General features: G+C 43.7%; 1 protein-coding gene across 1 annotated transcript in view; it reads left to right on the top strand.

Annotated features, from left to right (window-relative positions):
• The first annotated feature begins 18 nt into the window (after positions 1 to 18).
• ANGEL1 (angel homolog 1) overlaps positions 19 to 13,346 on the top strand; it is a 34,188-nt gene continuing 20,860 nt past the window's right edge. The window contains exons 1-2 of the mRNA XM_006157069.3: positions 19 to 117; positions 12,515 to 12,629. Coding sequence (XP_006157131.1) covers positions 12,527 to 12,629 — 103 coding nt within the window. The 5' untranslated portion in view covers positions 19 to 117; positions 12,515 to 12,526. The remainder of the gene's footprint in view (positions 118 to 12,514; positions 12,630 to 13,346) is intronic.

Here is a 13,346-nt window from a genome sequence, read left to right as displayed (position 1 = left end):
CTACGCGTGGCTGTTGCCGCAGGCCTTGCGGCTGGCGTTCGGTTGCAGTCTGCCGTCAGGAGAATCTGGAAGTGTGTCTGTTCCTTTTTGATAAGCTTTCAGCACATCAATAATCAGGTCAGTGACCGGAGGTCTTGGGGATATGAGAATCCCTTTTAACCACTCAAGAATGACAGAGATCTAGAAATGTGTACAGGGAAAGCGTAGTTAGAACCGTGCAGCGAAAACATATGCACACCTGAGATGATACTCATTCCTTCCAGCATTCATTCTGAAAAACACTGAGCAACTACCGTGTGCAAGGCACTAAGGTAGACACCGTGGTGGGGAGGGGACAAGATAGGGTTAAGATGGGACCTCTCCCGCAACGCCACGTGCAATGCAAGATAGAAGTTGGCAGGGTGGAGACAAGCAGGTGGTGTGTTGGTTAAGGTGCTAGAATCCCACGTGGTCGACTGAGTTCAAGTCCCAGACCTGGCAGTTTGAAAATCACACCGGACCCATGTGCATGCATGCCCAAAATCCTAAGAGGTGAATGAGGGAGAAGGGATTGCAGTGCGGCCATTCCCCTGAGGGGTGACTTCTCACTTTCCCTCTCTGTCTCTCTCTCTTGCTCTCTCTCTCTCTGGTGAGTACATGCACCCTATGACAAAAACCTAGAAAGCGAGCGAGAGAGAAATTGACAGGACGAGCCACCCCTCGGGTGAAGCAGGCCCTGGGTAAGTAGTTTCGGCAGACTTGCGGTTCACATAAACGATACATGAGTCGCCTACAGTCAGTGTGGTAGTAGCCTTCTGGAAGTTCAGTCTCATGTTGTCCCTCAAAAGAAGCACCCTACAGGCCTGGGAGAGTGTTCAGCCCCCCGAATGATCTGATGAATGTGAGTCCTGGAGATGCTCGGGGCATCTGGTTGACCCCACGCAATGTAAAGGACAAGGAAGCCTCACTGGGGGAAGGAGGGACCAGAGTGTGTGGGTCCTGTTCTAGGCTCCGGGTGGTCTGCTCAGGTAACACCGTCCAGTGTCAGGTACTGAAGTGAGTTGGAAAACTTGATGGAGGAAGGGTTGGTCACGAACTGGAATTGCAGTGCTGGGAGCCACGTGCCTGACCTGGGGTTTGGGGACCCAGGTCGGCCTGAACACGTGCCCGGTGTGTGTACACCTGCCCAGGACCCTGATGAGCTGGAGGGCTGGGGAAGGGGATTGCAAAATGATGAGACCCTGATGCCGATGGTCTCTCCGTTGCTAGTGAGCGTGCACAGGCTGTCTATGACAAATACAGATAAATGAGCAAAGTTCAGAGGAAGGTACTCCAGGTGGCCCCTGGGCAGAGGCTCTGTCAGCCTAAGAGCAGCATTGGAAACAGAGATGGACTCCCACGTAGTCGACCATGGTTCAAGTTCCAGGCCTGCTGGCTTAAATCTCACGCTGGCCCGTGCGTGCCCAAAATCCTGAGAGGAGACTGAAGGAGAAGGGATTGTGGCGTGGCCATCCCCTGGAAGGTGATTTCTCACTTTCTGTCTCTCTGTTTCTCTCTGCCTCTCCAGTGTGCACAAGTGAAAATCTCTTCCCCTCCACCCCCACAAAAAAAAAAAAAAGAAAGAAAAAGAAAAAAAAAAAAAGACTCCTGAGAAAAAGGGTCTGGAGGTCAGGGGAGGGGGAGGTCTTTTCATACTGCAGCGCCTGTGGGCAACAGATTAGTGGCCTGGGGAAAGGTGGAGATGGGCGTGCAGGATAAAGGAAGGTGGTGGAGAGCACAAGAGGGGTGGAGGCTGGTGCAGGGTGTGAAGAGAAGCAGGGAAAGGGGAGACTCAAGGGCCTGAACAATTTTAGGGATAGATTCAAATGCGAGATTGAAGGACAACTGGGGGAGCCAGCAGGTGGCGCGGTGGTTAAGGTGCTGGACACTCCCACATGGCTGACCACAGTTTGAGTTGTGGACCTGGAGGCTTGCTTTTTCACTTTCTCTCTCTCTCTTGTCTCTTTCTGGTCAAACTAAAATAAATGAATGAATAAATAAAATTAAATAAATAATTACTTTTTAAAAAAGAAAGGCAATAGGGAGTCACAGGAGAGTGACTCATCAAAGACTTTCTTTAGAATGGTGGACAGGGTTTTTTTTCATAAAAGTCAATTTTAGAAAAAGTAAAATGTTTAAGAACCATAATTTTTAAAATTTGTGCCTTTTTTTTTTTTGGAGATTTTTGCTATAGGATGTGTGCCCTTGCCATAGAGACAGACAGACAGAAAGCAAGAAATCACCCCCTGGGCAGATGGCCACACCACAATTCCTTCTCCTCCATTCTCCTCTTGGGATTTTGGGCATGCATGCACACACGCCTAGTGTGAGTTTCAAGCCGCCGGGTCTGGGACTCGAACTGCAGTAAGCTAGGTCGGAGTCAGTAATGTAACCACTATGCTATCTGTTGGTCCCAAAATTTGTACTTTTAAAAAATGATGAAATGCTGGGGGCCAGCAGGTGGTGTGGTGGTTAAGGACACTGGACTCCCACATGGCCAACCACAGTTCAAGTCCCAGACCTGGTGGCTTGCTTTCTTACTTTCCATCTCTCTCTCACTATGTTCCTATCTGGTCAAATTAAAAAAAAAAAAAAGTTAAAACAAAACAAACCATCAAATGCAATACACGCAACTACTTTTCACATATTATGGTCTTTGAAATTTTCTCTGTTACTTGGGCCAGCAGGTTGTGTAGTGATTAAGGCACTGGACTCCCACATGGCTGACTGTGGTTCAAGTCCTTGTACCCGGTGGGTTTGAAAATCATGCTGGGAGCGTGTGTGTAGCATGCCCAAGATCACAGGAGGAGAATGGAGAAGGGATTACAACGTGGCCATCTCCCCTAGGGGATAATTTCTTACTTTCCCTTTCACTGTCTCCGTCTCTCTCTCTCCAGCGAGCACACATGCCCTATGACAAAAAACCTCTAAAACAAAAATTCTCTTTACTAAAGGTATCCCTTAAAAAAAAAAAGAAATGCCAGAGAGCATGTGCAAGAGAGAGAGAGTGAGAGAGAACCCTGTCCCCCTCCCCTCCAATGGGAGCTGGCCATGCCACAATCCTGTCTCCTTCATGTCTTCATTCTGTCAGGATTTTGAGCATACACACGCCTGGTGTGTTTTTCAAGTCACTGGAGAGGGAGTCATGTGGGATCTGGTTTCCTCACACAATGCTAAACTGCTGCACTACCGGGCAGCCCATCCTTTTATAAATTAGACTGATTTTGAAATAATTTTAGGTTGTAGAAGAGTTACAAATATAGTTTCCATCTATTCCTTTTGAGAGGTTTTCGCTCTAGGGTGCGTGCACTCGCCAGACAGACAGAGAGAGACAAAGAGACAGAAAGCGAGAAATCACCCTCCAGAGGGGATGGTCACACCGCAATCCCTTCTCCTTCATTCTCCTCTCGGGATCTTGGGCACGCACGCACACGCGCCCGGCGTGAGTTTTAAGCCACCGGGTCCGGGACTCGAACCGCGGTCGACTACGTGGGAGTCCAGCGACTCCATTATGCTAACTGCTGGTTCCCCAGTTTCCATCTATTCTTATCCAACTTCCCTTTGTGTTAATGAAACAGTAAGAAAGTATCACAAGGCTGTTAACTGGACTGCAGATCTGGCCGCCATTCCCACAGAAGGCCCTTTTTGTTCATTTCTTTGTTCCAGGATGCCATGCTGGATTATCTATTTGGCTCGTCTCTTCTAATCTGTGCCATCTCCTTGGTCTTTCTTTATCTTTCATGGCCTCGACATTTCCAAAGAGGACCGGCCAGATATTTCATAGACTGCTCCTCAGTTTCAGTGTATGTTTTGTGGTGGTTATGGGGAGGGGGACCACGGAGCTGATGTGCCTTCTCGGTGTGTGTCGGGGCCGTGGTGTCGAGGTGCATTGTACCGATCCCCTGGTCAGGCATTGCCTGCCAGCCTTTTCTGCTGTAAAGTTAGTATTTTTCCCTTTGTAGTGAATACATATGTGAGAGACACATTAGGACTCTGCAAATATTCTTTTTGCTTGTTTTAAATTTGGTAAATAGGTTATGTGCACTTGCTGGAGAGACAGAGAGAGAGGAAGTGAAAACCCGCCCCCCAGGGCAATGACCACACTGCAATCCCTTGTCCTCCACTCTTCTCTTGGGATTTTGGGCACACACACACGCACACACACACACACACCCAGCTTGTTTTCTCAGGTTGCCTGGTCTGGAAGTGAATGCACAGTTGGTCAATGTGGGATCTGGTGCTTTAACAACCATGCCACCTGCTGGCTCCAAATAGGCTATTTCTGCTGAAATTTTTGCCTGCTAATTTTGGCATCCATCTGTAGATCTTGCCTGAATAATTATTACTGTGGTATTCTAAAGGTGATTTCTATATACACAATCCTTTTACATTTATTGATTAGGATTCTCTGTAGGAGAGAGTTGTCCCAGGCCCCATTTATTTGTTTACTCAATTGTTTATATCAGTAGGGACTCAGAGATATTTAGTCTTTGGGTCAAAATACAATATAATCATTTTAAAAAGACGTATTTATTTAAAATTTATTTATTATTATTATTATTTTAACTTCCTATAAGGCTCAGAGAGAGAGGGAAGATAAGAAAGCAAGGGACCAGGTCTGGAACTTGAACCCTGGTCAACTATGTTGGAGTCTAGCACCTTAACCACCATGCCACCTGCTGGCCCACAGTAGTCATTTATTGCTGTTCAGGTTCCAACTTGGCCACTGTAAACTGGGTTCTTTTAACATGCTTCTCCCACTCCTCTTTTTTGAGCCCTTCCTTACTTCCTGGCATCACTGGAATTAATTACCTTTCCAAGGAGAATGGGATTTTGAAGCCTAGACCTGGGAGCTATGTGCTCAACCACTGGATGCTAGGTTTTCTTTTTATTTATTTATTTTTTTTGCTAACTCATCCCTTACATATTTGTATTTATTTCTGTGTCCATCTATCTGTGTGTGTGTGTGTGTGTGCGTGTGTATATTTAACAACCCAGCATCATAGCGTTCATTCCTTCCTGCCTTCCTGTTTTTTATGTTGGTCATTTCTTTCTCCTGGCAAGGAACCTGGCTGCCATTTTCTACAATGTATCTTTTTGTTCATGTCTACTGTGTGTGTGTGTGTGTGTGTGTGTGTGTGTGTGTGTGTATAAAGTAGTTCCAAAATTGCTAAATCATATCTCTGGAAGCAAATTTACTAACTAGAGTACCCTCTTGGTAGAGTTTTTGTTGCTGTTGTTTGCTCTGGTAGTTTCTGGTATACAGACAAAATACGTTCTTTCTCAAAGTTATTTGCCCTTTCTTCCCATTCTCCTCACTGTGGTTATTTATGTATGTATTTATTTAATTTATTTTTTTCCACTATGACCAACTGGGGTTTATTCTTGGTTTACAAGGATGGTTCAATATATGAAAATTAATCAATATAATACATACACTACATTAACTGAAGGAAGGAAAACTTATCATGTGAATTGATGAGTAAAAAGCATTTGACAAAATTCAACACATTTTTATAATAAAAGCACTCAACAAATTAAGAATAAGAGAAAACTATCTCAACCTAATAAAAGTAATAAAAGCCATATATAAAAATATCCATAGTGAACATCATATTCAATGGTGAAGACTAAACACTTTTCTTTTTTTTTTTCTTTTCTTTTTTTGGAGAGGTTTTTCGCTATAGGGCATGTGCGCTTGCCAGACAGACAGAGAGAGACAGAGAGACAGAAAGCGAGAAATCACCCCCCAGGGGGATTGGTCACGCTGCAGTCCCTTCTCCTCCATTCTCCTCTCGGGATCTTGGACTCACACGCACATGCGCCCCGTGTGAGTTTTAAGCCACTGGGTCCAGGATGCGAACCACGGTCGACTACGTGGGAGTCCAGCGACATAGCCATTACGCTAACTGCTGGTTCCCTTTTTTTTCCCCTTTCTTTAAATTTATTTTTTTTACATTAATTCACTATACACCATTATGGCATACAAAATGAATTTTCTGTCCAAAATACACTGTATATTGGCTCAATCAAGCACATCAACATAGGTGTTATCAACCAATAATTTTCCATTTGTTATGTCTTGTGTATTTTGCCTATTTTTTTTTTTCTTGCCATCCTTGATTCCCTATCCCTCACCCTCTGCTGTGTCCTACCCTCCTCCCACATTGTCTCTGGTATCCATGGTTGCTTTCTATGCCTTTCCCCTCTATTTAATTGATTTGCTAATGAACTTAGTCTAAATATTTGCATTATCAAGGGCAGCTGATATATACATATACACGAACCCAAGTCTGACTTTAGGCATAAACCTCAGTGAGTAGAATGAACATACTATAAAGTAGTACCTAGCTGGGGCTATATAGCTTACTGCAGTCATCAAATACGCATTTTTTAAAAAATTTCGATATGAACAGTTTTAGTGTTCTTTTTTTTTTTCTCCTGAAACTTTTTTTAAAATTAATTTACATTCATTACCTGGGCATCGTCACAACATACTAAATGTGGTTTCCCACCTAGAATAAACTGCATAGTGGCTTAATCATGCATGTTATCATCAATAATACTCCATTTCTACTTTCATATATATGTGTGGGTATGTTTTTCACCCCATGCGCTGCGGTTATTTGATTCATCTATAACACAGCTAGATTGCATTGGCCACAGTCCTTATTTCATCTCTTTGCTCACATCTTGGTTGGTTTTCTTTTAATTTACCTGCAGTAAAAAATCACTCATTATGGTGTACAATTTTTTTAAGAGTTGTTTTTTTGTTTTTAAAGAGAGAATGTTGGTATACTGTGAGTGCACTTGCTGGAGAGACAGAGAGACAAAAAGTAAGAAAGGGGGTGGGGATGGCCATGCTGTAATCCTTCTCCTCTATTCTCCTCTTGGGATTTTGGACACGCACGCACACACACTCGATGTGTTTTAAGTCTTGGGTCTGAGACTCGAACTACAGTTGGCCGTGTGGGAGTCCAGTGATGTAACCATTCTGCCATCTGCTGGTTCTAAGAGATTAAAAAAACGTTATTTATTTAATTTGATTTATTAGTATTAGTATTATTTTAAAATTTGCTATAGGGCATGTGCACTCACCAGAGACAGAGAAGGTGAGAAAGCAAGCCTCCGGGTCCAGGACTGAAATCACGACTGGCCATGTGGGAGTCTGGTACCTTAACCATCATATCACCCGCTGGCCACCATGGTGTACATTTTATAGATGTTGACAAAAGCATTGAATCTTGTATCTGCCATCATAGTTCTGTCACTCTAAAAGAGTCCTTCAGCTGCCTCTTGATGACCAACCTACCTTTACCCCAGCCCCTGGGAACCACTGCTCTGTTTTCCATCCTTAGAGTTTTGCCTTTTTCAGACCATATAATGAAATCATTGTGTGTCGATTTTTTTAGGTCTGGCTCTTTTTTTTTTTTTTTTTTAAAGAATTATTTATTTAATTCCATTTATTATTATTATTTGTTAATTTGACCAGACAGAGACAGAGAGAGAGAAAGGGAAAGCGAGAAAGCAAGTCACCAGGTCCAGGACTCAAACCATGGTCGGCCATGTGGGAGTCCAGCCCCCTTATCTACTACACCACCTGCCAGTCTGACTTCTTTTACTTAACAAAGTGTATTGGAACAAAGACTCACCCATGTTGGGGCCAGTAGGTGGCATGGTGGTTGAGGCGCTGTATCCTACATGTCCAACTTCATGTTTCAAGTCCTATGTCCAGTGGCTTTAGTCATACTGGGCATGAGTGAGTGTGTGTGTGTGTGTGTGTGTGTGTGCATTCATTCAAAATCCCAAGAGGAGAATAGAAAAGAAAGGATTGTGGTATGGCCATCCCATGGGAGTTGTCTTCTACAGCTAGTGCATGTACCCTATAGTTAAAATCTCTCAATTGAATAAAAAAAAAAAATCCGGAAAAAAAAAGATTGAGTGGTACACTAGTAAGTGATAATTTGAAATTAGAGGTAGTTTATGTTCTCTCTATATATTTCAGAACAGTTGTTAATTTTGTAGCTTCATGGTTACAGTAAATAAATAAATCAGAAATAGTACCTTTTTAGGAATTGCATATATATTTTTTTCTGGGGGGGGGGGGGGGTTTCGCTATAGGGCGCGTGAGCTCGCCAGACGGACAGAGAGAGACATAGAGACAGAAAGCGAGAAATCACCCCCCCGGGGGGATGGTCACGCCGCAATCCCTTCTTCTCCATTCTCCTCTCGGGATCGTGGGCACGCACGCACACGCACCCGGCGTGAGTTTTAAGCCACTGGGTCCAGAATGCGAACCGTGGTCAACTAGGTGGGAGTCCAGCGACATAGCCATTACGCTAACTGCTGGTTCCCAGGAATTGCATTTTTTAGACACAACTATGAGCATATTAAGATAGAAGCAAAAAGTTATTGTCTATTTAAAGCTTCAAGAAGCTACTCTTTTTTTAAAAAAGAATTATTTATTTAATTTTATCACTATTAGTAATTTTTAAAAATTTGACCAGAGAGAGAAGGCAAGTGAGAAAACAAGCTGCCAGGTCCAAGACTAGAACTGCAGTTGGCCTGTATGATTCTAGGGCCTTAGTCACTATGCCACCTGGTGACCCAGCAGTTTCTCTCTTAACTCTCTCATTACCTAAATTGTCTGGCTCCCAGGAACAGACAGCTAAAAAATCTCGGCCAGGTATATGTGCATGTATGCCCAAAATCCCTAGAGGGATTGTCCAGAGAGGAAATATTGTATTGGGAGGAAAATGTTATAGGGCTTTTGACTGACATTTAGATAAAATGGACTTAATTTAGATATAAAGTACAGCTTCTTTTCTTTATGGGCATTAATCTTGTTTCAAGTAATCGTAAACTAGATATTATATTACATTACTATCAGTGGATAAAGAAATTTAGACTTTTTAAAAATCAAATAAAATATATATTTAGGGACTAGCAGATGGCGCGGTGGTTAAAGTGCTGAGAACTCCCACACGGCTGACTATGGTTTGAGTCTCGGACCTGGTGACTTGCTTTCTCACTTTCTCTCTCTCTCTCTCTCTGGCCAAATTAGAATAAATGGATGAATAAATAAAATGAAATACTTCTTTAAAAAAAAAAGAATTTCTTAAAAAAATATATGTAAACTGTATTTAAAATAGCTCACTTCACTTTAATGGGTCTTGTCTACCTTCATTAGTCTTCAAAGAACCATTTGCTACCAAAGTAAATATTTCAGTATTTTGAATGAGCTTCTCTTGGTTTTATTAGCTAGTTCCTGTAAGCATTTCCAATAGAACTTGGGGCAAATCATAAGGAAGTTGTTTCTTTCTTAAAAGAAAAACAAAACTATCAGGACCAGCAGGTGCCATAGTGGTTACATTGCTGGACTCCCACATAGTCTGGGACCCAGAGGCTGAAAACTCACGCCAGGGGGCCAGCAGGTGGCATTGTGGATAAGGACGCTGGATTCCCACATGGCCAGTTTGAGTCCCAGACATGGTGACTTGCTTTCTCACTCTCTCTCTCTTGCTCTGTCCCTCTCTGGTAAAATTAATTAAATAAAGTTAAAGTAAAGTAATTCTTCAAAAATAAGAAAAACTCATTCCAAGCGTGGGACCAGTAGATGGCATAATGGTTGCATTGCTGGACTCCCAAGTAGTTGACCAGATCAAGTCCTGGACCCAGCAGCTAAAAAAACTCGGCCAGGCGTGTATGCATATATGCCCAAAATCCCAAGAGGGGAAAAGAGAAGGGATTGTGACATGCCCATCCCTCCTGGGGGTGATTTCTCATTTTCTGTCTCTCTGTCTCTCTGGCAAGTGCATGTGCCCTGTAGCAAAATTCTGTCTCTAAAAAAACCCCCCAAAAAACAAAAAAACCCAGAGGATTAAAAATAATATATCTTATTTTATTTATTGTTGTTATTATTTTCTTTTAAGTTTGCTATAGGGTATATGTGCTCACTAGAGAGACAGAGAGGGAAAGTGAGGAAGCAAGCTGCCAGGCCTGGGACTTGAACTACAGTCGACTATGTGGGAGTCCAGCAACTTAACCATCATGCCACTTACTGGCCCCAGAAGTGGTTTCTTTTAAAATGCAAAGCACCATCAGAAATTTCCATTTACATATATATTGCTTACATATTTGGTTATTTCTATTGTTTTTTAAAGTTCTGAACACCAAAATTAAAAAAACAAACTAACAAAAACAAGCCAACCAACGAGGGGGCTGGCAGGTGGCGTGGTGGTTAAAGGCTGAACTCCCACAGGGCCATGGTTTGAGTCCCAGACCTGGCGCCTTGCTTTCTCTCCTTCCCTCTCTCTTTCTCTCTCTCTGTATCCTGCTCTAGCTCTCACTCTGTCCCTTTCTGGTCAAATTAAAATAAATAAAGTCAAATAAAATAATTATAAGAAAAACATTGTGTGAAGATGGAAATATCTTCTGTAACTTTGTGTAAATATATGTTAGTAACTGGTGAAATCCAATCTGAACTAAATTTACTACAGAATTAGTACAATTACATGGTCTACATATATTTATTTTACATCATATGTATGAAACAATGGTCTCTCAAAAGCTTTACATATTGAAAGTAGAAAGACAGTGCATCTTCAAATAGATTTTATAGAATTTCTCACCACATATACTTGTTAGAGTTGTGTATTGTAGGGTGTTTATTTTTCTATGGTATATGAACTTTTTATGTTTTTATTTTAGATTTTTGCCATAGGCTGCTTGCACTCACCAGAAAGAGACAGAAATAGAGAAGAAGAGAAATCACCCCTCAGTGGGAATGGCCATGCCGCAATCTCTTCTGCCCCATTCTCCTCTCAGGACTTTCGGCAGACATGCACACACCCAGTGTGTTTTTCAAGCTGCCTTGTCTGGGACTCAAATCAGAGTCAGTCATGTGGGATCTAGTGCCTTAACCACTTGCTACCTGCTGGCTCATGAATGTTTTTTTGTTTGTTTTTTTAGAGGTTTTTGCTATAGGGTGTGTGTGTGCTCGCCAGAAAGACAGAGACAGAGAGACAGAAAGCAAGAAATCACCCCCCCCCCCCCAGGGACGATGGCCACGCCTCAATCCCTTCTCCTCCATTCTCCTCTTAAGATCTTGGGCACGCATGCACACGCACCCGGTGTGAGTTTAAGCCACCGGGTCCAGGACTCGAATCACAGTCAACTACATGGGAGTTCAGCGACATAGCCATTACGCCAACTGCTGGTCCCATGAATGATTACTTTTTTTAAAAACATATTTAATTTTATTTATCATTACTATTATTATTTTAAAATTTGGTAAGAGCAGGTGCACTCACCAGAGACAGAGTGAGAGAGAGGAAAAGTGAGAAAGCAAGCCTCCAGGTCCGGGACTCAAACCATGGTCAGCCCCATAGGAGTCCAGTGTGCCAGTCACCACCAGGCACCAGCTGGCCCCTGAACTTTTTTCTTTTAATGTGACAGTTATACACACCTTTAAGGGAACCTACAGCATATAGTGATTTCCCTGGCAACTCCTACCACGTTAATTTTGGAGGCAGCATCAGGCTACTACACTGGTGGTAACAATGTGCTGAGCTCTTTTGGTAGGTAGTAAATCCAGAGAAGCAGTCTATGTGTATCCTGACACTGTGTTCACTTGCATTTAAGTTTAGAAAAAGTCCCAAGTAAAACAACAAAAGCAGGGACCAGCAGATGGTGAAATGGTTATGTAGCTGGACTCCCACATAGTCAACTGTGGTGTAAGTCCCAGACCTGGCAGATTAAAACTTACACCAGGCACGTGTGCATGCATGCCCAGAATCCTGAGAGGAAAATGGAGGAGAAGGAATTGCAGCGTGGCCATCCCCCTTGGGCCAAGCATGATGAAGAAACAGGCCCCAAGAGCTTAGGTAACCTGAGGGCTTCCATGGGTAGAAAGTGGTAGAGACAGAGCTCTGATGGTGGCACAGGGGTAAGAGGCGAAGCTCTGTGAGGCTGACCCTCACAGGAAGGTTCCAGGTTCACATCTGGAGACCCTACTGAGTAAACAGGGCAAATTGTGTATGATGTGCAGCAGGCTAAAGCTGAGTGGACTGTGATGTCAAGAGCCTATTGAGGGGACTGTCTCTTTCTTTCATGGAGAAACAAGTAAATAATTTGAAAATTAAAAAAATAATAAGGGACCAGCAGTTGATGGTCCAAGTAGGTAAGGGAACTTCTACTTCATAAGATGATAAACATAGTCTCTAGATAAGTACCTCCAGTAGGACTTGGTTCGGTACCCAACAGAAGGGGAGGGTACTAAAGGGTTTGCTTAAGCCATGTCAAAGGAATAGGCCTGACCTGGGGGTTCCTTAGGTAGATCTCATAATGGTGCGCCCATCTCTAAGCAGCTTCCCAGTTTCAGAATGATTGAGCCTCTGCTCCACATCAGGCAAAGGGACAGTGCAGTTGTCCCCTAGAACTAAGAGTAAACAGTGACAAAGGCCACAGTGCTGACTCTCTTCCTTCCTTCTTTCAGCCTTTTGATGTTATGATGTATCCAGCTGGTCCAGGATCTGGTGACTCCCCAGAGGGCTTCCCGGAACAACCAAGGCTCCAGCCACAAATTGGAAATCGCACAACTCAGACACTGGGTACTGAAATTCGGTGTTTTATATCCAGGCCTTCCTTCTTCTGAGCATGGGTGGAGCAGAAGAGTGAGGGTCGGGGTCTGTGGGTAGCCCAGAGTTGAAGAACTGGCTTCAGTTAGTGACACACCCTTTGGTTGGGTCAACACAGGTTGACTGGATTCCTACCTCGGGCACCTATTAGGTACCAGAGAGATACCGCAAGGGAAGCAGACCTCTAGCCAGACTTGGTTCCTGACCTGGGGACATTTTTTTCCTTTGTTTTTGTCTCGATTTGCTTACTAAGGGGACACTCCTCTTTTTCCAGATTGGGGAAAGAAGGCTCATAAACAGGCAGGAAGGAAAATACACGGGAGCAATGGAGAGCTCAACCTGTGCCTAGGACCTGGGCTGGAGAAGACGGGAGAGGCAGAGAAACAAGGAAAATGGGGCAGAGCTCCCTCTCTCTCCTATCTGGACCGGGAAGGGCTAGATTACAGAAGTCAGGACTAAGTGGAGCCTTAGAGAAAGCCTGCCCTTCCTTTTACGGAGGAGGAAACCGAGGAGCAGTGAGGTTGTACGGTGGCCCCAGGGCGGACACCTAGTTAGATGCAGCAGTGGGAATAAACCGCGGTCTCTGAGTAATACTTCGGAGCCTCCAGCGAGGCACTTAATTTTAACCGGGTCGCTTCGATGGCTTCCAGGAACCAGGACCAGCCCGTTGCCATGGACCCGACTCGCTCT

Source organism: Tupaia chinensis, unplaced genomic scaffold (genome assembly GCF_000334495.1).
Source record: "Tupaia chinensis unplaced genomic scaffold, TupChi_1.0 Scaffold000528_1, whole genome shotgun sequence".
In the NCBI taxonomy this organism is placed as follows: Eukaryota; Metazoa; Chordata; class Mammalia; order Scandentia; family Tupaiidae; genus Tupaia; species Tupaia belangeri.
The sequence above is the reverse complement of the archived record's forward strand: the minus strand, read 5'-3'. Positions and strand labels throughout refer to the sequence as shown.